This window comes from Apodemus sylvaticus, chromosome 1, assembly GCF_947179515.1.
Source record: "Apodemus sylvaticus chromosome 1, mApoSyl1.1, whole genome shotgun sequence".
NCBI classification, from domain to species: Eukaryota; Metazoa; Chordata; class Mammalia; order Rodentia; family Muridae; genus Apodemus; species Apodemus sylvaticus.
In genome coordinates, this window is record NC_067472.1 from 142,548,023 (window position 1) to 142,574,827 (window position 26,805).

General features: G+C 46.4%; 1 protein-coding gene and 1 pseudogene across 1 annotated transcript in view; one reads left to right on the forward strand and one right to left on the reverse strand.

The window, feature by feature from the left end:
- The window catches only part of Chsy1 (chondroitin sulfate synthase 1), a 66,315-nt gene extending 45,708 nt beyond the window's left edge, over nt 1-20,607 (reverse strand). Inside the window, exons 1-2 of the mRNA XM_052161152.1 lie at nt 20,218-20,607; nt 4,938-5,433 (exon numbers count right to left, since the gene is read on the reverse strand). Of these exons, the coding sequence (XP_052017112.1) occupies nt 4,938-5,433; nt 20,218-20,534 (813 nt within the window). The 5' untranslated portion in view covers nt 20,535-20,607. The remainder of the gene's footprint in view (nt 1-4,937; nt 5,434-20,217) is intronic.
- LOC127667820 (ribosome biogenesis protein NSA2 homolog) lies at nt 2,731-3,682 on the forward strand (annotated as a pseudogene).
- Nucleotides 20,608-26,805: the final 6,198 nt, after the last annotated feature.

The window sequence follows — 26,805 nt, forward strand, 5'->3', positions numbered from 1 at the left end:
GTTTAAAGTGGGGCAGCTGACTGGCACATGCCTTTAATCCCAGGATATGGGAGGCAGAGGCAGAGGCAGAGGCGGGCAGATCTCTGAGTTCAAGGCCAGCCTGATATACAGAGCTCTAGGACAGCTGGGGCTACATAGGGAACCCTGTCTTGGAAAAACAAAAAACCAAAAAAACCAAACCAAACCAATAAAAAAAGCCCAAGCACACACAAAATCACTTTTTCCAACGCTTCAACATCATGTGTCACACTCTTGAGTACTTTGAGGTCACAGCCTTTACTCCATGTAAAAAGCACTAGACCTAACCAGAATTTAAGCTTCTGTGAAACTAAAATCATTTAAAAACATGTGCTTAAAAAGCATCTATTAATAAGTCCCAGCAATAATCAAAAAATAAGCTTAGAAATAAATCTTATTTTGGTTTTGACAACTATTCCTCATGAGTCATTTTAATTACACAGCTATTACCTGAGGAGTTATTTCTACTTCAAGGCAAGTTTTTAAAAAATTACTCCTCTGGCTAGGCTTATAATAGAGCAAAATAAATATGTTCCAAGACTTAAAGCTTAACATAATTATCTTACAGGAAGTTTAAGGATTAATCCTGCCTGCCTGACTGTTGAACATGGAATTTCTTAGTGATGGGGGAGGGGTGCATGTATCAGGCAGGCTGATTGAATGGTAAATGGTTTTTGTATGTATTTCTTAAAATAAGAATGAAGAAGGGAAAATTTTCAAATAAGCAGAAAAATGCAGGATAAAATCTGTGTGACCCAAAGAAGGAACAATTTCTTTAAATACTAAAATGTCACTAAGAGTTTTGGCTGCTTGCTCTTCCAGATGACACAGGTTCAGTTCCTGCTCCCAGATGGTGGCTCCTTTTCTAGGGAATCCAACCCTCCTCCCTGGCCTCCATGGGCAATGAACATCCATTATGAACACACAGCCATAAATGAGGGTAAACACCCACACACATTAATAAAAAATAAAATAAAAGGTTATGTTAGAGTTAGGCTCACAATTGGTCAATTTTTAAAAATTGATTTCACTATAATTCAGTGAAGGCAGTAAGAGAAAGCAAAAGTCCAGAAGATACTGTGTTGAGAACAAAACTCTAAGGCAGACATCTGAAACATGGGCCAAAACTATGAGCAGGCAACTCACACAGAACCCGGTAGAGCTGAAGGGAGGAACCTCTGGCGTGAGCAGGGGAGGGCCAGCCAGGAAAATCTAGGAAAATCAGTGTCATCACAAGGCATTTAAAGAACTGCAAAGCAGCAGGGACATGCCTGCCTGCCTGCCTTGCATTCCTGGGGAAGCCGCCTGTGGCTGCTGTTACTGACCCGGCTCCCTAGGCAGAGAGGAAAACACCACCGAGAGATAGGCTTGCCTATCAGATCCTCTGAGCGTCCGTCCACAATATCCATCACAGGTATTCCAATCCATCAGGAAGTCAGATTACTTCCTGATGAATAAAATAACACCCCTCAGTCTTTCACGCCCTGGAGCTCTAGACCCCACTTTACACCTACAATTTGACACTCATTTAAATCAAAGTTCACAGTTCTTGCTCTACTTACTTCAAGATCCTGACTCTATCTAGTAGCATCTATAAGATATTGATGACTACATCAAGACAACTACATCAAGACAAAATTATTTTTCTAATTCTCAAAAAGAAAAAAAAAATCCCTGAGCTGTGTGGGATGGTAGCCAATACCTGCAACCAGAGTTTCAGGCCAGCCTACACTACAGAGTGAGACCCTGACCTCTACCCACACATGAAAGTGTTGTGTGTGCTGGTTTATACATGTAATGCCTGCACTGGAGGGATCAGCATTTTGAGGCCAGTCTTAGCTACTGAGCAAGCTCACCATCAGCCTCAGCAGCCAAGGAGACCCTGTCTCAAAACGACAAACTGAAAGCAAGCTTGTCCTCTAGAATGCCAGCAAGACAAAGCATCCCAACATATACAAAGCGTTATGTATTTTCACCACAAGGAAGTATGTTATGGTCATAACTATTTAATTAAGGATGGGGAAATGCAGAAACACTTCTAGTTATAATCTACTTAACACGGCATGAAATCCTTAAATGGCTTTGTGCCGGTTTAAATAAGAATGGCTCCCCCATAGGCCAAGTTTGATTGCGTGGTTGCTAGTTAATGGAACTATTTGGAAAAGATTAGAGAATGCAGCCTTACTGGAGAAGAAATGGCACTGGAGTTCTATGAGTGCCACTGAGGTTTCGAAGGCCGCGACAGGCCCTGTCTGTCTGTCTGCATACTGCCTGCCATCAGGATGCTCTCGGCTACTGCTCCAGCGCAAGTCTGGGTGTGTCCCCAGCACGGTCCTCCTGGACTCACCCTCTGAAGCTGCAATCAAGTGCCCAATTAAATGAATTCTTTTATAAATTGCCTTGGTCACGGTGTCTCTTCACAAAAATAGAACAATACCTGAGACAGCTTTCTTCACTACAACATTGACAAAAGAGCTCTCCCCTGGCCCGGTGACCAACCATACGATGATGGAAGCAGGCAGAGACAGTCAGGCTCATGGAGATTAAAGGGCTCCCTCAGATCATACTTAGAATTTAAAATGCACCTTTGCTAATTTAAAATTAAAATATTACAGGAAGGGAATGAAGCAGGCTTGTGGACCAGTGACACCCAGAAATTAAGAGGTTTTTGGAACCTGGGAGGGAAGAGACAGCTGCTCTGAGACTGTCATCATGCCCCAAAATGAATATATTGAATTGCACCACAAATGATATGAATATCGTTTGAATTACCATGAGAAAAAGAGAAAGAAAGGTCAGGAGGCCCATGAACATTCAAAGAAGGAAAAAAAAAAAAAAGACTGGTTTGATGACTAAACTCTACCATAAACAGTGCCATGCTGAGAAAATACAAATGGAAAAGACTATTAAGATGCATGAAAAGAGAAACACCAAGCAGAAGGATATGAGAAGACTACGCGGGGAGCAGTCCCGCCTACCTGCTGGACAGATTAAGCAGAAACCGAAAAGAAAAGGCAGAGAAATGGGAGGTCTCTACCCAAAGTTCATGCCTAAGGAGAAACAGAAGTATTGAAAGTTAATCAAACGGGAAAAACAAAAAGGAAGGCATGAAAGAGGACAGTTACTAAAGTCTGCTTTGTTGGTGATAGCTTTACAAGAAAACCATCTAAATATGAAAAGTTCATTAGGTCAATGCTTTTCAAAACAACCCAAGCCACACCCCCTGAGCTCAAAGCTACCTTTGCCTGCCTATCCTCCCTGTGAAAAAGAACCCACCACCCCCACTATACACAACTCTGGGTGTGATCACCAAAGGTCCAGTGACTGAAGCGAACATGACTAGGTGGGCCTCATGACACAAGGAGGCAAGGTGATTTGGGGAAAGTCTGCCCAAGTTACCAACAATCCTGAAAACAATGGGTGTGTAAATGCTGGTCTAACAGTGACGTCATACAAGTCATTCCACTCACTACTGAAGACTACACAGTCAGGAAAACACCATCGCTGGGATCTTTCTGAACTGCCAAGCAGCCTTACCCCATGTGCAGTCATCAAGAAGTACTTATTAAGCCGGGCGGTGGTCACACGCCTGTAATCCTAGCACTCTGGGAGGCAGAAGCAGGTGGATTTCTGAGTTCAAGGCCAGCCTGGTCTACAGAGTGAGCTCCAGGACAGCCAGGGCTACACAGAGAAACCCTGTCTCGAAACCCCCCCCCCCAAAAAAAAACCCACAACAAAACAAAACAAAAAGAAAAACAAAAGAAAAAATCAAAACCAAACCAAAACAACAATAAATCAACATTAAAAAAAGTATTTATTAAAATGTGAAGGAAAATAAAACACTGCCCAATTTTACAGTTAAAAAAAATTACATGAAGACCATTCCTGTACACTTAAAACTGTTGTTTCCCTAAAAAAAATTAAGCAGAAGAAACAAAATAATTGGAAGACATTTGAAAGCAAGCTGCAGTTCAGCAGAGGCAAGCAAGGGCAAGAGAATGTTTCTTCCCTTTTGAAAGAGCTGAGGGCTCACACAGGAGGGCAAGTTCTTGCTTTGGGCAAAGCAGTTCCTTCTACTCTTCACAACCAATAGCTGACTAAACAGAACAAGCCATTTCACACTACCATTATTTGATCCTGAAATGACAGGCCAGAGGCATACATGTGCCGATAGAACAGAAAAGCCCAAAATGAACTCATGCTCTCTTATTAAAGAGCAAAGACCTGCAAGTAGACTTCCTTATAGCTTTCATGTGCTCACTCAGAACTGTGTGCCACCTAGTGTGAAAGGAACATGTATACCATAAACTTACAAATAAAGAGTCAAGGTTTATAACAAGCATTTTTCTTTGGTGCTAGAGATGCCCTAGGGATGCTAAGCACACGGCACAGCCCACGCCGGACCACTGTGCTGCAACCCTAGCTCCCAAACACAGTTCCTGGCCTTTACTCATCACTGACAATTTTATAAGTTCAAAACATGTAAGTTTCTGATCTGTGGAGGTCATCTTGACCAGATGAAAGTGCGAGCCTCTGGGAGATGGAAAACAAGGAAGTAGCCTATGCTCTTGCAGAAGGTCTTGTGGAATCAACAGAAATCAGATGATTCTGGGTTTCATGGAAAAAGGTCACTGTGACCATCAGTAAATCCTACGTCTCCTTCAAGCCTCAAGTCCATTATTTATTTTAAAAGACATCAGAAGTCCAGAGGCATACTCTAAAGGTCTAGCAGTCTAAAAGGCCAGGGGAAATCTGGGTAATGAGAATTTTAAAAATTAAAAAGTAAGACTAAAACATTTACCAATAACTTATACCAGTTTTAACCCTGAAGAGGCTGATACTGCTAGTTTCCTATGCTTAACTAAGAACTCAAAAGGCAAAATTAACAGTTTTTCCCACATAAAGAATTCTGCTCTTACCTCATATGACCAGACACACTGCACGCCTGCGAATCTCCGGACACATCTCCCCACCTCCACGTCCTCGTGGGTGGTGTACATCTCCCGGAGACACCTGCCGATGTGTGGTGCCATTCTCCGAAGCACTTCCCGACTCAGAATCACGCCAGGTCCCCCCATGCAGAAGTTCTCTCCAGGCTCAAGGGCCAATTTCCCCATTTCTTCTGTGGTGCCCAGTCCTGTCTGCCCGAGAAAAAGGGGCTCGCTGCTATTCAAGCTCCTCAGAAAACTCTCCAGACGCTCTCCCTTGATGTAAACATCGTCGTCGGCCCTCATAAACCATTCGTACTTGTCCAGGTAGTGGTCGTGCATGTACTTGAGCATCATGAAAGACTTCTTCTGGGGTGGGTAGGAGTCATCCACACCCCTCAGGGGCACTACTGGAATGGGTATAGAGGTATCCGAACCCTCACTAGAGAAGAACTCGACTTTCCCGGGAATTGTCTTGGACCATGTTCTGTAATTAAAATAAAAACAGATTAAAAGACAGTTCTTTTCAGAAAAGCATTTATCTGCTCATTTTGAATCATTATGTGACTGCTTAAATTTGGTCTGCTTGCCTCCTTTAATTGAGACTCCATTGACTCCAGATTCATTTTCATAAGAACCCCAACTGAAGGAAGGGTGATAATGCTTAAAAGACTGTTCAGTTCTACTTACAGCTGAAACCAAGCTGACACAGCAAGGTCTAGGTCGTCAACTTTCATCAGTAAGATTTCATCCACTCCCACTAACAACTCCTCAGCTCTGTAAGACAGCTACGCAGGCCAAGGAACAAGCTGCCAACCTCGTCACCAACTGAGTTCAGTCCCCAGAGGCCACATGGTTGAAAGAACTGACTCCTCAAGTTGTCCCCTGACTGCTGCATCTGCACCGTGGCATGCACACACCCATATACTCCCACAAAGTAAATAAAATGTAAAAAATAAACAAATGACAAAAATAAAATTTTCCAGTCAACAAAGCTTGTTGCGAAGTTCCTCAAGCACCAAGCATGACTAAACTAGCTGGTGAACTAAAACACAGCTAGGAGTCATGAGCAGTCAGAGACAGACCCTGTCAGGATGGCCACGTGTGTGGATGCTATCAGCTTTCTGAGAGAAAGGAGCACACAGACAAAGCAGGTCCTGAACAAGGAACGCTTCCCTGAGGCAGGGTAAGGTCCCAGGGTGCTGCGGCCCAGCCAGGGTGCAGAGCATGGCAGATGCTCGTCCAGAGACAGAGGCAAACTCAGCAGAAGTAGAGCTCCAGCCAACCAGAGGAGTCTTCTGTGCTATGCCTTGGGAAGCACCAAATCAAACACAGCTGGAGAAAAGGCATGTATACCCCCAGGGTAGTGATTTGAATCGAAATAAGCCATAGGTAACCGTCTGAGGTTTAAAAGGAGCTGGTTCAGGCCAAACAGAGGAAAGATCAGTGACCAACTAAATGGAAACAAAGTATCCAGTTGAGAACAACTAATTTAAGGCCGTCATAATGTCCTTTCCTTTGCTTCAGGCTACTGCTAAGAACTTAGGTAATTTAGCTACAATCATTCATTTATACGGATTACTTCCAATATAAATATGACAACAAATAAAATACTGGAAGAATATCCTTTAAACACTTTTACATTTTAAAAAGTATGTTTTTCACATTTTAAAAAATGTGAAGGGGGTGGAGAGATGGCTCAGCGGTTAAGAGCACTGACGGCTCTTCCAGAGGTCCTGAGTTCAAATCCCAGCAACCACATGGTGGCTCACAACCATCCCTAATGAGATCTGACTCTTCTTCTGGAGTATCTGAAGACAGCTACAGTGTACTTACATATAATAAATAATAAAAATAAATAAATCTTTTAAAAAAATGTGGATATACCAGTCAAGTACCCCTAATCTAAAAATCCAAATGGTCTGAACCTGTCACTGGTAGAACTGAACGCTACACTCAAAAAGTCTCCTATTTCAGAGCACTTTAATTCCCACATTAGAGATGCTCAATTTGTAGTATATTTAATATTCTGTCTCGGAAAAAAACAAACAAACAAACAAACAAACAAACAAAAAGGCCCAACATGGTGGTGTGTTGTTTTAATCCCAGCACTATGGAGGCAGAAGCAGGTGGATCTCTTCGAGTTCTAGGCCAGTCAAGGGTACATAGTGAGGCCCTGCTGATTGTGGGCGGGCGGGGAGAAGAATTAAAGTCTCGAACTGTAGATACAGGCTAACGGTAGAGTGCTTGCTCGGGGTGTGCAAGGCCAGAGGTTCAATTCCCCATCGTACTGTCTCAGCCTATATGTAACTCTGCTGTGGTCACACTGCAGGAGAAAACACTTCCCCACACTCCTCTAACCACAGGCAGCCAGTGTACCCGACCCTTCTAAGCCAAGGAACCCTAAGTCTGCTGTCCAGTAATGTTTGGGCTTTCTTGTTTTCTTTCAGTCACAAAAATTCTTTGAAAATGTAAGTAATCTCAATTCTTGGCACACAACGGAGGTCAATGAACACCTGGAATGAGAACTGACCCTTCTATATAGCAGGTGACTTACAGGTGCTGTGTGATATGTTTGCCAAAGGACAAAAATCACTTCTGGTTGAGTGTCACAGAACTGTCCACCAGCCCAGCCATACTTTCTACAATTTGTACATGAAGAAAACCCAGTTACTCAAAGCACAAAAAGAGAATAATTATTCATAGGGAAAGTCAGAGGCTCTATGTGTTGGAATATACTATAACTTGTGGTGCTCCTGAAATGTAAGTTAATGCTAAATAATGTCTACCACCTTAGGAGGAAATTTTAAAAAGGTGAGGATGAAAGCAACTTATCGCCTATCAGTATAAATAAGTTGTTGTGTTTCTACACAAACATGTGATTACTAAAACAGACCAAGTTCTAAGTAACACTACAGCAAAATCACAAAAAATACAAAGTCACAAAAACTCTGGAGCAAGAAGATGCTAGTGGGGAGAAGGGGCAGTTAAGGTCATTCCTGTCTTCAAAGACCCAGCCTATTACAGAACGGTCTTCTGCAGGGCATGGGCTCTGCAAGCGCGCTGCTAGGATGAGCGAGCCCTCACTCCAGACCAGCACTGCCTCAGTCTGACTTATAGTTAGAGAAGGCAAATTAGGTAGGGAAAGAAGTAAGAGACAGGAAGTGTCTGCACTATAGCGATGGTCATGTGGAAAGTCTCATATCTCTGCCTGAAAACCTAACCCTCAAGCCACGTACTGTATTTGAATTGTCTCAATTTCAGACATTGTTTTAGGGTAGAATTCTATCACAACACTAGGCTCTTTCCTGTTTGCCTGAAGATCAGGATTCAATCTGCCTGCACTGTGTGCCAGTGCCCCAGGCAGAATGCAGGCAGAAAGAAAGCACAGCTAACAGAGCAGTCACGGACGCAATTAACGTCCCAACTGTGACTTGAAATGCAGTGATTTGTCCAAGAAGAGAAAGCAATTTTAAAACAGACAATCCAATCTCAATCCATCCTTAAAAGCTCCTCTGCAGGGTTTTGTTGTTGTTGTTTTGTTTTGGTGACCCCACCCAATTATTATCCAGTCCTTTTTAGGTAACCCAGAGCAAGCCTCTTGTAGTCTTTTCTATTCTAATTGAAGGGTGGTTTGAGGAAAATCTTCTCATTATGAATTCTTCGCAAACCTCCCAATCTTAAGAAGTTGTGATCGTTTCAATTAGGTTCCACAAAGTGAGTGCATTCTGGAACATAACTCAATTCACTGCTCTGTGGGAGGGAGAGGAAGGAACATATTCATAATTTCAAATTGAAGGCAATACTGCTGAACGAGCAAACTTGCCCTTCAGTGATCAAAACAGGTCAAGTTCCATGATTTTAATAAGCAAATGTCCACTTGGCCACCAACACACTTGTTGCCTGGGGCTCTCAATGGAAATGACAGAACATTTGCAAAGGTCCTTGCCAGAAAGCTCAATTTTCAACGGTCTGATACCCAACTCTTCCTACGGCCCAGATAAGACAGCTGAAATGTGAGAGAGCCAAGGGAATCTTCTATTTCCCCAAGTTTCTAAACGCTACCCCTGTACAGATTAAACCACAGTACAAATTGCAGCTAGACAGCTGGCAGGTCTAGTCAGTATCATTGTAAGAAAAACTACAGTACCGACATTGTCCTGGGTAAGCAGCCGTAACGCATGGCTGAGTTTACAAGGCAGGCAGAAAGGGCCAAGGATGTAGCAAGTGATACAGTGTAAGCCTAGCAGGTCCAAGAGCCTGGACTCTGTGCCTACCCCACTCAACTTAACGCAGGGAAGACTACACACACATACCATGGCTTACTAAACATTCAGAAATAAGGTACAGCTCTACCCCAAAGTACTCACTGTGGTTGTTTCACGTGGGGAATTTGAAAATACTTATTTAGGAGCTTGACAGGTGGCTCAACCATCAAGAGCATTTGCCCTCGACTGGCTTCCTTGGGCACAAGGCATGCATGTGGTACACAAACGTACATGCAGGGAAAACACACACACCTAAAACAAAGCCTTACCAGCATGGCTCCCTAAGTGACCTGAACGAGGACAACAACAGGCTAACACGGACTGCGGAAGCGAGGCAAAGAACGGCAGGCAACTGAGGGCTGCTGAGGGCTGTGGGGTGTGTGTGTGTGTGTGTGTGTGTGTGTGTGTGTGTGTGACTGTCTTCCCAGGGAAGGGCACGCCAACTAGTTACCCAATACCACAGGAGCAGTCCTAAAACCATATACAGACAAGTTCCATCATAGAGACTGAGCAGGTGGTTATGTATTTAGGAACACACACACACATACACACACACACACACAAAAGAAAGAAAGAAAAAAAGAGGTTATAAATTTGAAAGAGATGGGGGGCCCCATGGGAAGGTTTGGAGGGGTAAATGTAAGTATAATCTCAAAATTAAAAATTTTAAGATAAAAAATTTGAAATTAAAACATTTCATTTTCTTTGTATTTTCTACATCTTCTATAATAGATAGATATATTTACGGGAGGTGGGGAGAATTCCCCAGGGGAAGCTTTGTGTAACAAGAAAAACAGAAAGACAACAGAGCAGTTTATTTTGTAATAATCTTATCCAACAGGCAAATCAAAGAAAAGTGGCGTGAGATCAAGTTCCTCCCTTTACAGTTTCTACATTTTAATAGTTACACTAATTTCCCTAATTAGAAAGGTGGGAAGACTTTCTATTCACAAAGCACTCTTACAGGTCGCCTGCTCGATACAGAGTGCTTGCTCGGCCTGGAGGCTAAGATCCCGGAGGACACAGCTTCTCAGGCTTGTGGCTCAGTGGCTGCAGCCTAAGCAGGAGGTCAGCAGGTTCTAGGAACTGAATATACATAGTCCTTTCTGTTAGGGAAAGAGTTTAAGAGCATGCAACCAACATGCATGCATAAGGAGAATGTGAGCACGAGAATGCCCTCAGAGAGAGGAAGGGGAGCCAGGCCAAGCGGGAGGGCAGGCCGGGACCAGAAGGAAGCTTCAGCTGGGGCAAGCTCCTGTGTTCAGACCTCTCAGCTGTAAGCTGTCTAGGAGGCAGCAGGACACCTCACAAACCTGTCCTGTTGTTCGGGGTTCCCAAAACCTCCCATGCTCATGGATCGGAAGGATCAATATAGTTAAAATGGCCATTTTGCCAAAAGCAATATACAGATTCAATGCAATGCCCATCAAAATCCCAACTCAATTCTTCACAGAGTTAGAAAGAGCAATTCTCAAATTCATCTGGAATAACAAAAAACCCAGGATAGCTAAAACTATTCTCAGCAACAAAAGAAATTCTGGGGGAATCAGTATCCCTGACCTCAAGCAATACTACAGAGCAATAGTGTTAAAAACTGCATGGTATTGGTACAGTGACCGGCAGGCAGATCAATGGAACAGGATTGAAGATCCAGAAATGAACCCACACACCTATGGCCACTTGATCCTCGACAAAGGGGCTGAAAACATCCAATGGAAAAAAGATAGCCTTTTCAACAAATGGTGCTGGTTCAACTGGAGGTCAACATGCAGAAGAATGCGAATTGATCCATCCTTGTCTCCTTGTACTAAGCTCAAATCCAAATGGATCAAGGACCTCCACATAAAGCCAGACACTCTGAAGCTAACAGAAAAGAAACTGGGGAAGACCGTTGAGGACATCGGTATAGGGAGAAAGTTTCTGAACAGAACACCAATAGCATATGCTCTAAGATCAAGAATTGACAAATGGGGCCTCATAAAATTACAAAGTTTCTCTACGGCAAAGGACACCATCAAAAGGACAAATCGGCAACCAACAAATTGGGAAAAGATCTTCACCAATCCTACATATCAGATAGAGGGCTAATATCCAATATATATAAAGAACTCAAGAAGTTAGACTCCAGAAAACCAAACAACCCTATTAAAAAAATGGGGTACAGAGTTAAACAAAGAATTTTCACCTGAAGAACTTCGGATGGCAGAGAAACACCTTAAAAAATGCTCAACTTCATTAGTCATTAGGGAAATGCAAATCAAAACAACCCTGAGATTTCACCTTACACCAGTCAGAATGGCTAAGATTAAAAATTCAGGAGACAGCAGGTATTGGTGAGGATGTGGAGAAAGAGGAACACTCCTCCACTGCTGGTGGGGTTTGCAAATTGGTACAACCACTCTGGAAAGCAGTCTGGCAGTTCCTCCGAAAACTGGGCACCTCACTTCCAGAAGATCCTGCTATACCACTCCTGGGCATATACCCAGAGGATTCCCCACCATGTAATAAGGATACATGCTCTACTATGTTCATAGCAGCCCTATTTATAATTGCCAGATGCTGGAAAGAACCCAGGTATCCCTCAACAGAAGAGTGGATGTAAAAAATGTGGTATATTATTCAGCCATTAGAAACAATGAATTCATGAAATTCTTAGGCAAATGGATGGAGCTAGAGAACATCATACTAAGTGAGATAACCCAGACTCAAAAGGTGAATCATGGTATGCACTCACTAATAAGTAGATATTAACCTAGAAATCTGGAATACCCAAAACACAATCCACACATCAAATGAGGTACAAGAAGAACGGAGGAGTGGCCCCTTGTTCTGAAAAGACTCAGTGAAGCAGTATAGAGCAAAATCAGAACAGGGAAGTGGGTAGGGTTGGGTGGGAAAACAGGGGGAGGGAAGGGGACTGATGGGACTTTCGGGGAGTGGGGGTCCAGAAAAGGGGAAATCATTTGAAATGTAAATAAATATATCAATAAATTAAAAAAAAAAAAATAAAGAGCTACTCCAGACATGAAGTCCTAGGAGAACATCCTCCTCCAGGCACACTCAGGAAGGCAGGCAAAGCGCCCGTGGGAAGCAGTTTGAGGGGAAGCAGTCTTAACTTGTCCTCTCACAAAGTGGTGTACAGAAGGAAGATGCAGTTGTCCACTGTCAGAGCAGGATGAGGACCTGTGAAGGCTCAGCCACTGACAAGGGCTGTTTTTCTCTCAGTATAGGAACCCGACTTTAACTGCCCTGGGCATCCCTATGGGTATGTGGTTTCTGGGTATATGGTTTCCTCTCAAGTCAACTGACTCGCTGTGCATAAGACATGAGTAACCTCAAGCTGTTATGGGAAAAACAGAATAGAGAACAGTGGGGAAAATATTTTAAAAAGCTAAACTATACTCTTTACTGCTGACCCTTAAACACAGACTGACTGGGAAAGCAAGTATAAAGGTGTATCTTTGCCTTACAATCCAAGCACCTGGATTGTAAGTGCTAAGGCAGGAAGATACCCAGTTGGGCTGTATTATATACTGACCCTTATTCTAAAAGGGGGGAGGGAAGCCCTTTCCTCACAACTTCCCACTTCAATAAGGGTCTGGACAGGAGTCCAGCAGGCATTCCCAAGTATTAAAAGCCGTCCACCTGAGCCCAGGTTCACAACCAGCAGTAAGGACACTCACCAGGAGACCACAATACACCTTTTTTGGGAACATAAGAATTAAAACGCAGAGTATAAATGAGAGAAGGTGTGTGGTGGCTTTCTTCCAGTCTCCAGATGAGTACCACAGCTCTCTGAACTGCTTCTGTACTGCTGCTATATACTTAAAGTTCTTGTGTTTTTTTCTTGAGCTACAGTTCTTACTAGGCCCAGATAAGTGTTTTTGTTTGTTTGATGGTTTGTTTGTTGGGGGTGGGATGAGTATATAGTATATATAAACAAAATGTAAGTTTTCAGCTCTTAGGCACAAAAAAAAAAAAAAAAAAGATGAGAGAAGTTATGCAAACAATAAACCCACCCCAGGCTTGCTCCTGCACCTCGGTGTCCTGATGCGGCGAGGTGCTACCTAGAATCAGCCTGTTCACCAGCTGCCACCAGCCACCCTTTACTCAACAATCCCAGGCTGCTTATGGCCGCTCACTCTTATCAGGTGAGGACTCTGAAGTATCATTACCCCAGGAAACTGCGGATATCGCAGGAAACTCAGGGCCAGCAAGGACGGGTGGCTCCTGAGTCCCAGCCAAGTGGACAAACAGGTGGCCCTACCTCTGTGGCCTCCCAGGCCAGCCTATCTTCTCACTGGCACTTGTTCTTTGGTTATCTCCTTTTATTTCACAGAGAGGGCTGGAGCGACGATAAGGCCCAGGAAACAGTCCTCTCAGATAAAGAGGCAGCCTCGCACACACTTCACCCGCTTCCACCTGCCCTCTGCCTGCCTGGCTTGGCAACATAAAAATTCCTTCAGGTTGTGACTGGGTTTAACTCTTAAACCAAAATACCCTGACTCTAACCTCCTGTGAGATTTTGCTTACTATCACAGATCCCGCACACTTACGTGTAGACACTGCCATTAGAAACAAACTCAACGAAGCTTAATACAACCAGTCTCCAAAGAGCAAGACTATTAGCTGAACTTCCAAACACAGATCCCATCAACTACTCTCAAGCAGGCAGTTCTACAAAACTCAGGTTCCTGAGACTGGCGCATGTCACGTCCCAGAGGAAACTCCAATTCCCCAAACTCCAAAAGGTGATCCAAATATTCAGAAATGGGCTCAACCTTTTAACTCTATGGACTGATGCGCTGTAGGAGGATTTCTGGTGGTCAGGTAAAAGCCTGCATCACAGGCCTTCCCCTACCGAAAGGACTGTACCTGTGGTGCCTATTAACACTCCCCCAGCCTTTCAGCGCCTCCCTAGCTGCACACACTCCCCCCCCCAGCTCCCAGGTTTCCATCCAGCTCCCCAGTTTCTGCTACCTTCCCTATGCTACCCTCCCTATGCTACCCTCCCTATGCTACCCTCCCTATGCGGGGCCCTCAGTTCCTTTGCTCCTGCTTCTCTCCAGCTGCCCTGTCCTCTATCCTGGCTATCACTCTCTGCTCTCAGAGAGCCCTAGACACTCTGGGTGTCCAGTCTACTTCCAATCTCTGCTCTGGACTCTTCAGATGCCTCTGGCTGTGGACTCATAATCTATCTCTCTCTCTCTCTCTCTCTCTCTCTCTCTCTCTCTCTCTCTCTCTCTCTCTCTCTCAACACACACACACACCCCTACAATAAAAAGCTTCCCCTTGACTATACCATGGCTGATCATACTGTTGGTCTCCATAGCACACAGGTGCCTTCCCTCACAGGCCCTTGGTGTTCCTGCTGTCACTTTCCCAGTAGCTCGTGGCTCTCCTTTCTCATCACCCACCACTACCATTTCCTGCTACTTCAGGACTTAGGAAACCTGAAATTGTCACTGTCTCTAAAACTCCTACTCATTCTTCAAGGCTCAGAAGAGGAGAAAGGGCAGTAGTGCGGGCAGACTGCCCTGCTCGGTGCCCTTCCTTCTGTACACTTCTGTGGGCACCTCGTGAGCCCTTGTCAGTCAACAGCCTTCAGTTCTTCATCTAAACTAGGCTCTGTGCGGCTGCAGCCCAGTATTAGTAATCTTTCAATAACCAACAGTGAAAAATGTTCGAGTCCTGCTGGCGACCGCGCGGATCCCAGGAGTTCTGACAACACAGACCCTCCCACTCGACAGACAGATAAAAATCACACTCATTTCCAGACCACATCTTTTACCAGTCTCTTTCTACATGTCATTCATAACTTGAAATTAGTTGTGCTCCAAAGCACACCTAAAAGTTGATTATTTGGATTTTTACAGGTAAACACCTTCCAAACACTTGCTAAAATGAACTGTGTGGAAGAGAGCAAGGGGCCTGTTTCAAGTTTACCTAGCTCAAGAAATAAGGAAAGTACTGATAGGCTATGGAGAAGCTCATTAAGGCTGACAAGAGGAACAGTCGGCCTTCTTTCTATGCATTAGGAAGGCCATTAACTGATAGGAGCTATCTTGAGTAAGAGTCCTGTTCTCACCCTTTCTTCCCACACCCCTCCACACGCTAATGCCAATCATTCCTAGACAGAAACGGGCAGCCAATCACATCTTCAGGGGAAGTAAATAGGAAAGCCAAGAAAAACCTGTCACCCATCTTCAGGCCAGGCAGTACGATCCAAATAGCTATAGGGGTTAAGATAGCTCAATGTTTTTTCAGAGTGAGTGAGTGAATGTATGTGTGTGTGTGTGTGTGTGTGTGTGTGTGTGTGTGTGTGTGTGTGTGTGTGTGTGTTGCACGAGAGTGAAAACACTCTCAGGCATCATCTTCAAGAAAGCTGTCCACTTCTTGAAACAGTTTCTCACTGGCCTGAGCTGGCTGTCAGGTAAGCCCTGGGAATCCGATACAGTCCTCTGCCCTGCTTCCCCACTCTTGCCGTCCCCACCTCCACACCTGGGGCCCAGACTAGAACTCGGGTCCCTGTACCGGGCAAGCACTTTACTAATTGGGCTATTATCTCCAAATGAAGTTCAGTGTTCTGAGCATTAAAAACAGATGAGGAAAAAGGAGCTAGATATGCCAGCAACAGGTCTGTGATCTCAGGCCTCATGAGTCTGAGGCAGAAGAATATCAACCTGAAGGTCATCCTCAGCTACTTAACAAGATTTCTTGTCTTAAGACTTTAAACTGTATGAGCACAGATGCCTTGGAGGCTGGAGCAGTTCTAAGCCACCTGATGTGGTTTGGACTGTCTTTTCCTTCTCAAAGCAGAAAAAGAAATACTTCCTTTAAAAAATCCCCTCCTCCCAACTCACCCCCCCCACACACACACACAGGACTGGCCTGGTGACAAAGGCTGCAATCCTAACTACCTGGAAGCTAAGGCAAGTTCAAGGCCAGTTTAGACAAGTTAATGAGACCCTGTCTCCTTTGAAAACTCCAAAGAGATAAGAGTGATAAAGTTATTTTTCCAGTATGCTCAAAAAAATTTTCTCCGGACAGTACCTTTCGAAAATACCTTTTTGACCTTAAGGAGGGAAATCTAAAATCGGGAGCAGGAAGTAGTGATTTCTGCTTGCAGTCCCAGCATTCAGGAGGATGAGAGGCAGGGGGATCACTAAGAATTCAAGGTGAGCTTGGATTACAGTGAGTCTCAGGAAACAAAACAGCAAAGGTGTGCACTCACTGGCTGCTCTTCCGAAGACCTGGGTTTGGTTCCCAGCACCAGCATGGTAGTTCACAACCATCTCTAGTCTCAGAGGCTCTGAGGCCCTCTTCTGGCCCCCTTGGATCCAGGCACACACATAGTACACAGACATACACACAGGCAAACACCCATACACAACAACAACAACAACAATAACAACAACAACGGAAATGGCAGGTTAAATTATTTGGCTATTTAGCCTCTGTATAATTTTTAAAACTAAGGAAAAAAATCAAGAAAATATGAACTACAGTTCGTAACTCCAGACACCCAATCAATTTGATAATTAACACACCAAATTACTACATATGAATCATGATATTTTAAAGTAAAAATACATAATAGACAAATAACTTTGCAAATGAGCCTACACAAATTATTTTCTATATTTATTTATAGTCTCAGCTACCCATTTCCCTTTCTGCTCAAAGCCTCAAGTGGCTTTTCCACTCACTCAGAATGTGACTCCATGAGTCTGAACAGGCAGACCCAGTTCCTTCTTTTATGGTCTTCTTGAGGTTCCTTCCAAGTTGGCTTCTGCCTCTCAGCATCCAGCTTACCCGTTGTCAATACGTTTATCAGTGATGGTCACACAACCAGTCTTTCACTATCTGACCCGGGGGTACAAATGCCCCTTTCTCTAAAGCCTTCACAACCAGCTAATACAGACAGGACAGCACCCTGCCCAGCCTCTGTTCTATTTTCTCCCATCCCTAGCCCAAACCCTTTTTTAGAGCCTGTCCCTTTTAATTCACCTAGCAGAACAAACCTGTGACTTGCTTTGCCTTCAGACGCAGGTTTTGGATCTGAACCGGCCACACGGGTTACCTGTTTTACAAAGGGCTGAACTGTACCTAAGTGCACTTATATGTTTGAATGAGCCAGGATCACTCCTGTGAGCTCAACAGCGAGGCAGCCACACAGGATCTACAAAAGCTGGCTCCAGCTGGTCTCTATCCCTGCACTTCTGAGTTCCATTCTGCCTGCTTTTAAAACTGTTTTGTGTCTCCTATTAGCTACCACTGCTCGGTGGGGCCTAGCAGCACTTCAGGTGCACAGCAGGTCTACAAAGTGAGAGCATACACAAACGGAGTTGTTCTAAACATTAAAGCCTTGCACTACAATAACTTTAGTCCAGACAAGGATACCTTCCTGGATTTTTCAAGGGCCTCTTAGCTCCCCCCTGGATCTCAGTCCCCAGAAGGAAAAGGTTGCTAGCTACTAGTAAATTCTGACATTATCAATCTTATATCACAATGCCCTCTTACTAAGTGTTGGCATCTCCTTCATCTCTAAGCCAAACAGTTGTTTTATTAAATTGGAGGAGGAGGAGGAAGAGATGAGGCCAGCAAACTGAAGGAGTTTTTTTTTTTTTTTTTAAGACCAAGTCTCATGTAGCAGAGGGGCCTTGAACTTCTAACCCGCCGGCCTCTACCTCTTGAACACCAGGAGTTTCTCACAGGAGGATGATTGAGCCTGGTGTGGTGGCACGAAAACCCAGGCTCCACTTTTTATGCTACGAGAGTCAAAAATCAAACGACTTTCACACAGTACTGCACACGGACGCTCACTGTGGGCTTCTGGGCCAGGCGGCAAAACCCAGCACACTAATAATAACCAACAACCTCATAACCCACCTCTCCCAATTCAGGCCTTCTCTGGATGTTCCCTAAGGAAATCTAACTACAGGGCTGACAGGCTGAGAGGCAGGGACCCTGAGCAGCAGGGAGCGGCTCTCCGCGTGCTTCGCTTTCTTCAGATCACAGATAAAGATTAAGTCCCACTGCTTAAAAGAAGACAATGAGAAACTCTTAACACTAAAGAAAAGGGACCAAAAGGATGACACACACTTAACTTGGCAAGATAGGCTTTGGGAAACCATGGTCAACTCCGAAACAGTGTGCACTGCATATACACCTCTTGGTGCTGACTTGTGTAAACTGAATTTATAAGCAGGAGAAATACTCGGAGGGGTAAGAAGTCATACCATCTATCTGAGCAACTACTCTGGCAACTGTCTCCAGAGTTGTGATTTCATGTGATCTGTCACTAAACTGGAATTTCACGGATTTATTTTCAAACCCACAGCACACTTTAGTGGTCTTTTCCTCAGTTTAATCTTATTACTGAAAGGGCATTTATTTTCTTTACAAGTATCTATTGTGTGTATGTTGTGTGACAGTGCCAATGTACCTCATGGCAGAGGTGTGAAAGTCAGGAGGACAGTTTGGGGGAGTCAGCTCTCTCCTACCCTGTGGGATCTTTCTGAGGACCAAATTCTGGCTGTCAGATTTAGTAACAATCGCCTTTACCTACAGAGCCACCTGGAGGGAGGGGTCCTTTCTCATTTTTTGTTTATTTGTTTGCTTAACTTTTTTTTTTTTTTGAGAAGGGTCTCAATGTTAGTCATATCTGACCTGGAACTCTATGTAGACCAGGCCAGGCTAGCTTGGAACTCACAGGGATCCACCTGCTCTGCCTCCTAAGTGCTGGGCTTAAAGACTTGGGCCACCACATCTGCCCCTCAATTTTTGACAAAGATACTAAGTCAAAGAACATCTGGGAGAGAACTCTCATCTACTGGTTCTCAAACTACTCATTAGTCCACACACAGCCTGCCACCTGTGGCCTCTGGCCACTCAGAACTGTTCTTAGCACGAGGCGGCCTCTTGATATTAGCAGCAGGAATAGTGGCCGCCCCTTTTCTCATTCCCTCACTGGACTTAAAGAAAGGAGAGATACAGCTATGCTGGCTTTCTTATACCATCTGCTGTCTGAAAACTTAGACCAGAAACTGGACTTAAGAGCCAAAGTTATAAATTTAAAACAAATGGCAACTAGTATAGCCCTGTTCAGAAAGCCCAGCTCCAGAACATCTGTGCTCTGAAACCATTCCTGCCACTGTTTCTGTGCCTGGAAGAATGCCAAACGTCACCCATCCAGTAAAGGTTTCTGTACCACACACACACAAAATCCCCACCGAGTCCCTTCTGTCACCTGGGTCCACCCCTCTTGTATTTCAGATTCACTCCAATGTCGTCCATTCCAAAACCATCTCCTTTCCAAAGGCAGCTTTGGCTAATCCCTTTGTTAATCCTGAACATGATCGCTGCCACTTCTACCGACTCATTTAGCCTACTAGGGCCCAGCTACCTCCTACCACGCATACACCTCTGTGCCTGAGCTGGGGCACGCTAGGCTGCAGTCTTACACTGACTGCATCTACCGCACGAACCGCTTTTCCTCAAGGTTCTTTTGCTCTACTTGACAAACCGGAGCGCTCAAAAGCGGAGTGGACACTCTCACCAAAAGTGAGAATCTTAAGTACAGTACGGAGGAGAAGCCCTAGCCAGGTTAACTTAGGCGGGCTCTCCCTTCGAAATGACAAAGTGCCTATTTTAGAGACTCAAATTATACCTCTGCCTCTACTATCGCAGGTACAACACTGAATTTCCCCCACCACCTTACGGGGGGAGACTCGTTCCTTTTAACAAAGAAGTCTTGACCACAGAAAGCTTACGTGTCTCCCTGGCGATGAGGCTGAGAGGCACACAGGCTGAGGCCAGCGTACTCAACTAATCCCAAAGCCTTGCCCTTGAGAGATGCTCACCATCCTCGTCTAAGCCCCGCTGCCTTTGCGATGAGTCGCTGGCTTTACCATAGAAGCCTGCGGGGAACCCGTAACGCCGCCCAGCCCGCCCGCCAGGATGCCGGATGCAGGCGACGGTATCCACGAAAAGGGGCTCACCTGTAGGCGGCCACGGCGCGGGTCTGCAGGTATTTCTGGGCTGTCATGACTCCCACGAAGAGAAAGTTCCTGTCGCGCGGGACGCCTTCCGCGGCCGAGCCCTGCGGCCACAGCTGCGCCCCGCGCGCATCGCCCCGCGCGCCGCCAGGCTGCGACTCCGCCTGCCCTGGCCGGCATCCCTCGGGACTGTGGCGCCGCCGCGGGCCCACTCGCTTCAGCTCCGAGGCGCGGGGCAGGACGAGCCGCGAGGCCAGCACGAAGCCCAGCACGAGCCCGAGCAGCATGCTGAGCCAGGCGCGCCGGCCGCGCGCGGCCATGCCCGCGCCCCTCCGCCCGCCGGGCCGCTGTCCCCGCCGCAGGCTCCGCGCGCCCTCAGCCCACCGCCCCCGCCCGCGGAGGCCAGCCCGCCCTAGCGCCGCCAGGCCCGGCCCGGGCAGCGCCGCGGCCGCCGCGGGCCCGCCGCGCCCATCGCGGCTCCCGAGCCGCCCGCAGGCCCCGCGCCGGCGCTTTGTTCCGCGCGCCCGCCCGCACCGCCGCGGCCTGCGCCTTTAAGAGGGGACCATGCCCCGCGCGCGCGGCCGGCGACTCCGGCGCGAGGCGACAGCGGCTCCTGCGGCTCGCGTCCCCCGGCTGGCTCGGCTCGGCTCGCGCTGCGCCCGCCCTCTCGGTGCCCTGCGCTGCCTCTGCAGCTGCACATCCTCCGGCTTAGCGCGCCATTGCAAAGGAGCCCCTCACGTCACGCACCGCGCGTTAAGAAGCGGCCCGCCGGCGGCGTGCCGTGGCCCCTCTCGGGATCCGTCCGCGCCTCGTGATTGGCGCAAAAGTGAATGGGGGGCAGTTCACGTGGCCAAAGTTTAACCAAAAAAAAAAAAAAAAAAAAAAAAAAGCACCCGCCCCGCAGTCTGCAGCCAGGCTGGAGGGGTGTGGGTTAGCATCGATGAGAGCGGGGAGGGCGGGACGCCAGCCCCCACTGCCCGGTACCAGCGGCCACGCCCCCGTCGCCAGCGTTCCGTGCCGGCGGCCCCGCACCGCACGTGGACTGAGCTGACCGGCTCCCCAGATGCCCCGAGGACCGCCACGCCCTTCCCTCCCCAGGCCGATCTCCAGGCTCCGTGGCCAGGACAGCGGCGTCCACACTGCAGCTTTGTGCGATGCAGGCGGAGCTGGAGCCACACGGCCACAGTTCACCTAGGAACGCTTGGGGGATTTGCTGGGTGAGAGCCAAGCGGGAAATCGCTAAGTAGCTAGGGCTGGCCTCGAACTCTGAGAATCTGAGATCTCCTCTGCCTCTCGAGCGCTGGGCTTCAAGGCAAGCAACACTAAGTTTTTAATGGCTATTGAACTTCTCAGGTTCTGGGACCATAGTTCAGAGGGTAGAGTACTGGCCTAGTATATCAGAGATCCAGTGGCTCCCAGTGGAAGGTCCAGGAATCTGGTAGTTGTTCTGTCCATGAAGCTGGGTGTCTCAGCTACTCAATGGTCTCTGCTGGAGTCTCAAAGAAGTAGGCTCTAGTATCAGGACAGGAATGCCTTAGCAGCAGGGTAGGTGAACTTGACATGTAGAGTGACATACAGGGCCATCAGCAAACCTTCTCTTCGTTTATGTGGGCTGCTACCAGGAGGCGCAGTTCAGATTCATCTCAGGTCTTCCCACCTCAAAGTATCCAATCAAGACAGGGCCTCCCTGATTCTTGGTTCCTGTTCACTCCAGACTTAGTCGAGTTGACAACCAAGATTAGCCATCACAGGCACCTCATGCATCTTTGGTCTACTTGTGAGTTCTCTATGCAGTTTTTTGTGAGACATGGGGAGTGTTTCTTACACAAGCATGCGTGCACAGGCACATGGGTATCTCAGAGACAGACAGCTAAAAGGCACAGCACAGCCCTGGCAGCCAGCCAGATGAAGTAGGACGGCCAGACGAGACAGAATAACCAGTAAATGGTGATTCACGGACACTCCGGAGAGAACCTAAATGTTTTTAGGGGATGCCTTCACTACAAGGTTTGCTCCAGTCAAAGGCTTGGTCCTTCTTTATCAAAGACCTATAACTAAGCATCGGTTAAATGCCATGACTCTTTAAAGCGAGGCCAGAGTTTCCACAACTGGACAGTTTGAGCAATGGCTCCATCCACAGGAGGAGAGCACCCCTCCCTTCTACAACCCACCCCCAGTGCTTGTCAGCTGGTGAATCGTGCCAGTGCTTGGTCACCTGAAGAAGGTTCAGGTTCTGGTGGTTCGTGAGCCACTCTGGAAGTGTAGATGGAACTCTCTTCTTTGTCTAATGAGGTCTAACGAGGCGCAGAAGAAAGCGTAAGCTGCTGACTGAGGCAGAAGACATTGGGATCTACAAACACCTAAAGTCTAATTTTGATGATAAGATAAACATTTACCGAGTAACCTTTGCTGCTAAATGACCCACCCACGTTACACGCCCAGTTAACAGTGCTAGGTCCTCTTGTCTTACCACTTACCCAGTAGGTGCTGACGGCGGTCAGCCCAGAAAAGACGGCCTTCTGAGAGGCGGCAGGAATGAGGGCAAGACACATTTTGCTGGGAGAAAGCAAACCATGTAACTCGTTTTGAGGCCAAGACTTCCATCATGGTATCGATACTTATTTATTACTTATTTAGCCTGTGGTGTGAGCGCGTGCGTGCCTGCCTGCCAGGGGGTAGAGTAACCAGAGAAATCACCCAGCGTCAACTTATAGGCTTGAGTATGGAGGCCTATAAGTTGACGCTGGGTGATTTCTCTGGTTACTCTCCACAGAGGCAGAGTTTCTCGCCAGAAGCAAAGTTCTCAAATTCATGTAGCCAAGCCAGCCTGCCGCAAGCACTCTCCTCCTTTGTCCGGTCTGGGACTGCAGGCAGCTGCCATGTCTGCTCTGTTTTCATGTGGTTTCAGGGGATCCTAATTGGGCCTCGCATGAACATAGCAAGAACTTTATCTACTGACCTGCCGCCTTGGCCTCTACGTTAGCTTTTGACCTAGCAATCTCACTTCTAAGAATCCCCCTCATCCACACACGTACAGAGAGCACCGCTTGGGCGGGCTATTCTGAGCTCCACTGTGTGTGAGGGTGAACTGGGCAACCCAGATGTCCATGTATAAGACAGTGGAAGACGGCTGCTACTCTATTTGTGATGGGGTTGTGTTCTAATGTCCCGTTGTAAGTTAGGACTGTCTTAAGTGGGAAAGCTGTGGAATACACCTAGTGTACTGAAAAAACACCCCAGTGTAGCCACAGGGCCCATTGAAAGCTAATTGTCTCCCCTAGGAATTATGTGGCTGACGGGGTGGGGGTGTGGTCCAGCGTCAGGAGAGAGGACTGAATCACAGGTCACCAGCCTAGAAAAAGAATAAATTTCAAAGTGCAGTTTCTACTGAATACATTTTACTTTTGGCCTATGCCAGAGAGAGAGAGAAAAAAAAAAGCCAGAAGCCGTACTTTCTTTCTTTCTTCCAATAATGTATTTATTTATTCACTTGATATCCTCATCACAGCCCCGCTCCCTCCTCTTTCCCAGTCCCACCATTACACATCTCTCCATTACCCTCTCATTCACCCCAGATAAGGGGAAGCCCCTCCTTGGGTGCCATCTCACCCTAGGACACCCAGTCCCGGCACAGCTAGACACCTCATCTCCACTGGGCCCAACTAGGCAGTCTAAGTAGGGGAAGGGGGTCCAATGGCAGGCAATGAAGTCAGAGACAGCCTCCACTCTGATTGTTAGGGGATCACATGAAGACTAGGTTGCACATTTTCTACAAGTGGGTAGAGGGTCTAGGTCTTGGGTCCTCATGCTCTTTGGTTAGTGGTTCAGTCTCTGTGAGCCCCCATGGACCCAGGTTAGTTGCCTCTGTAGATCTTCTTGTGGTGTCCTTGACCCCTTTGGCTTGCTCACCAAAAGACAAACTTTTGGGACCGTCTGTGTTTCGCAGCTGTAAGGCAGAGTGAAGGGCTCTCTCCACTAGGAGTTGTAAAGAATCCGGCATGATGACACACACAGTAGTAACAAAAAGCATTTCCTTAGTGTCTTTATTACAAACTGAAGACCCAGGAGTCGGGGAAGGAAATGGTCTGAAAAGAAGGATGTTCCCCGGGTGAGGAGGTTTCCCCAGAGCTGCTCTTCATCTTGCTCTGACTTTTAATTCTGTGAGGACTTCATAACCACAAAATGATACTCTACAAACATCAACCAATTTAATTCTCTCAAATGTTAACAGTGTAGCTCATTAAGACAATGGGTTCTACTTGACATTTTCAATTCAAGTCTTTGTCTTACGTGAGGGGAAACAGAGAATGAAGTCACTGATGGAGGGCCACCACCAGCTACAGCCAGAGAGCCTGGGCAGGAAGGAGGACTTGCAGAAGCGCTCTTTCGCGTGTTTGGTTTCTCGCCTCTCAACAGTCCGCTGAAGTCGAAACTGCAAACAGTAAATGGCATTTTGCTTTGTAGTTTCCTTAATAGACCGCTGTGTTCTCCCAGTAGGGAAATACTACTGAGACTCTTCCTAAGTCATTAAAGGGCCTACATGGGGCGTACATCCCTAATCGGGGAAATCTCAAGCTCAAATGTTCCAAAATCTGCCACTCTTTAACTGCTGACAGATGCCACAGGTGAAAAACTCGACATGACATTTTGTCTTGTTCACAAGCTATCTAAAATAGTGCCTAAAATTGCTTTCGGACTAAAATAAAAAACATGAAATATAAGTGAATTTAGTCTCATATCAAATATTTCTCGTTATACACATGTAATAGTTCAGCAGCAACAACAAACCCACTCTGAAATCAGAATCCCTTGCCTGTGAGCGTTTGGGTGAGGGCGTTCAACCTCGGTTCACAATCTCTCTGCTCGGTTCACACCTAGCACCTCCCGTCACTTTGTTCTTGGGCTGTACCTAGTACTAGAGATTTATCTTTTTACCCTAAACAGGTAGAAGAAAAAGGCTTCCAAAATGTTCTTAGCTAGTACATCGTTCATTTAAAACAAACAAACAAACAATGTTATGGTCCCAACAGCGCGGGAACTTGGAGCAACTTGGAGCAACAGCGCCCCCTCCTGTTATATTTATTCCATGAGAGGATTTCTTTTTTAAAGATAGGTGTGTCTATGGAGGTCAGAGGATCCGATGGTCCTTGCTTCCACAGCATGGGTTTTGCAGATTGAACCCAAGATGCCCAACGTTAACAGCAAGAACCTTAACCCACTGAGCCATCTGGTCCACCCAGGATTTCTCGAATCGTCAGTCTCAAAGAAAACAATGAGCTGGGCATGGTGGTGCTCGTGTTTAATCCTAGCACTTGGGAGATAAACGAGGGAATCTAGGAGAGTTCAAGGCCAATCTGATCAACATATTAAACTTCAGGACAGCACGGGCTAGGCAGATAGACCCCGTCTCAAAAGAGAGACAGAGAACAATGCTCACATGTTTCTTGGTCCATTTTAGTCTGTTTGTAATTATTACCTAATCTAGTATTTAAAGGTGGTTCTGGATTTGTGATAAAACTGTAAACTGAGAGAAGTTTAACCTGGAAGAGCTGTAAGCCAGAATCTACCCTCAGCATCCTGAACTGAGAATTTTAAGAAGACGGAGTTGGCTTCTGCAAGTTCAGTAATTATTCCAACTGATCCTGATGTCCAGACTGGTATGCGGCCACAGCTGGCCTCTTTGATGAGCCTCACATCTCCCATCCCCTCCAACCCCCCAGTGAATGCAAAATATCAGCCAATGTAAATATCATGTGTGGACATAGATGCTACAGAGAAGCCTGTGTTCCTGGGAAGCACAAGGTGCACATAGGAGAGGGTATCAGGAATCTCCTGCAGCAGAGTCTAAAGCGCTGGCATTACATGGCTGCAAAGACTGAGGAGTTTTTTAAATATGCTCTAGCTCCCCACACAGCTGTGATTCAAACGATCATGAGAGTGCTTCCCCCAAGCCTGCAAAGTCCACAGAGTCATTTAGTGTGCAGTCGGAGGAAAGGATGGAGCTAAAGGTCAGCGGGGTGGTTTGTGCCATCCATCAATATTTCATCAGTAGCAGCAGTGTGAAGACATCTTTGTCACTGCTAGGTGTCCAACCTTAGATCTGGAGTGTTCTGCAGAGTTCCATGTGCTCAAAGCTTGCTCATGAGTTCCAATGCTGCTGAGAGGTGGCAGAACCTTTATGAGATGGGGCCTACTGAGTGAGTCCAGTCTTAGAGGCATGCCCTGGACGGACGTTGGGGGTCAGGACTCTTCCTGTTTCTCATTTCCTGGCTGCCGTGAGGTGAGCAGGTTCCTCTGCTATGGGCTCCTGACATGATATGCTTCCATAGGCCCAAAGGCAACAAAGTCAAATGGCCAGGAAGGAAAATCTCAGAACAATAACATGTATGTCTTTATTACTATAAGCTGGATGTGGCTGTGGTATACAATTAGCCCTGAATCTCAGTTGCCCCTGCTGGTCCTTCAACCCATTTCATTAACATCAAAAAAGTTCAAATGAGTCCAGCGCAGTGGTATATACCTGTAGTCCCAAGAATTTTCATGAGCTAGTGTAATTTGCTTTCTTCTAGTTTTTCTGGATCTTGTGGGTGC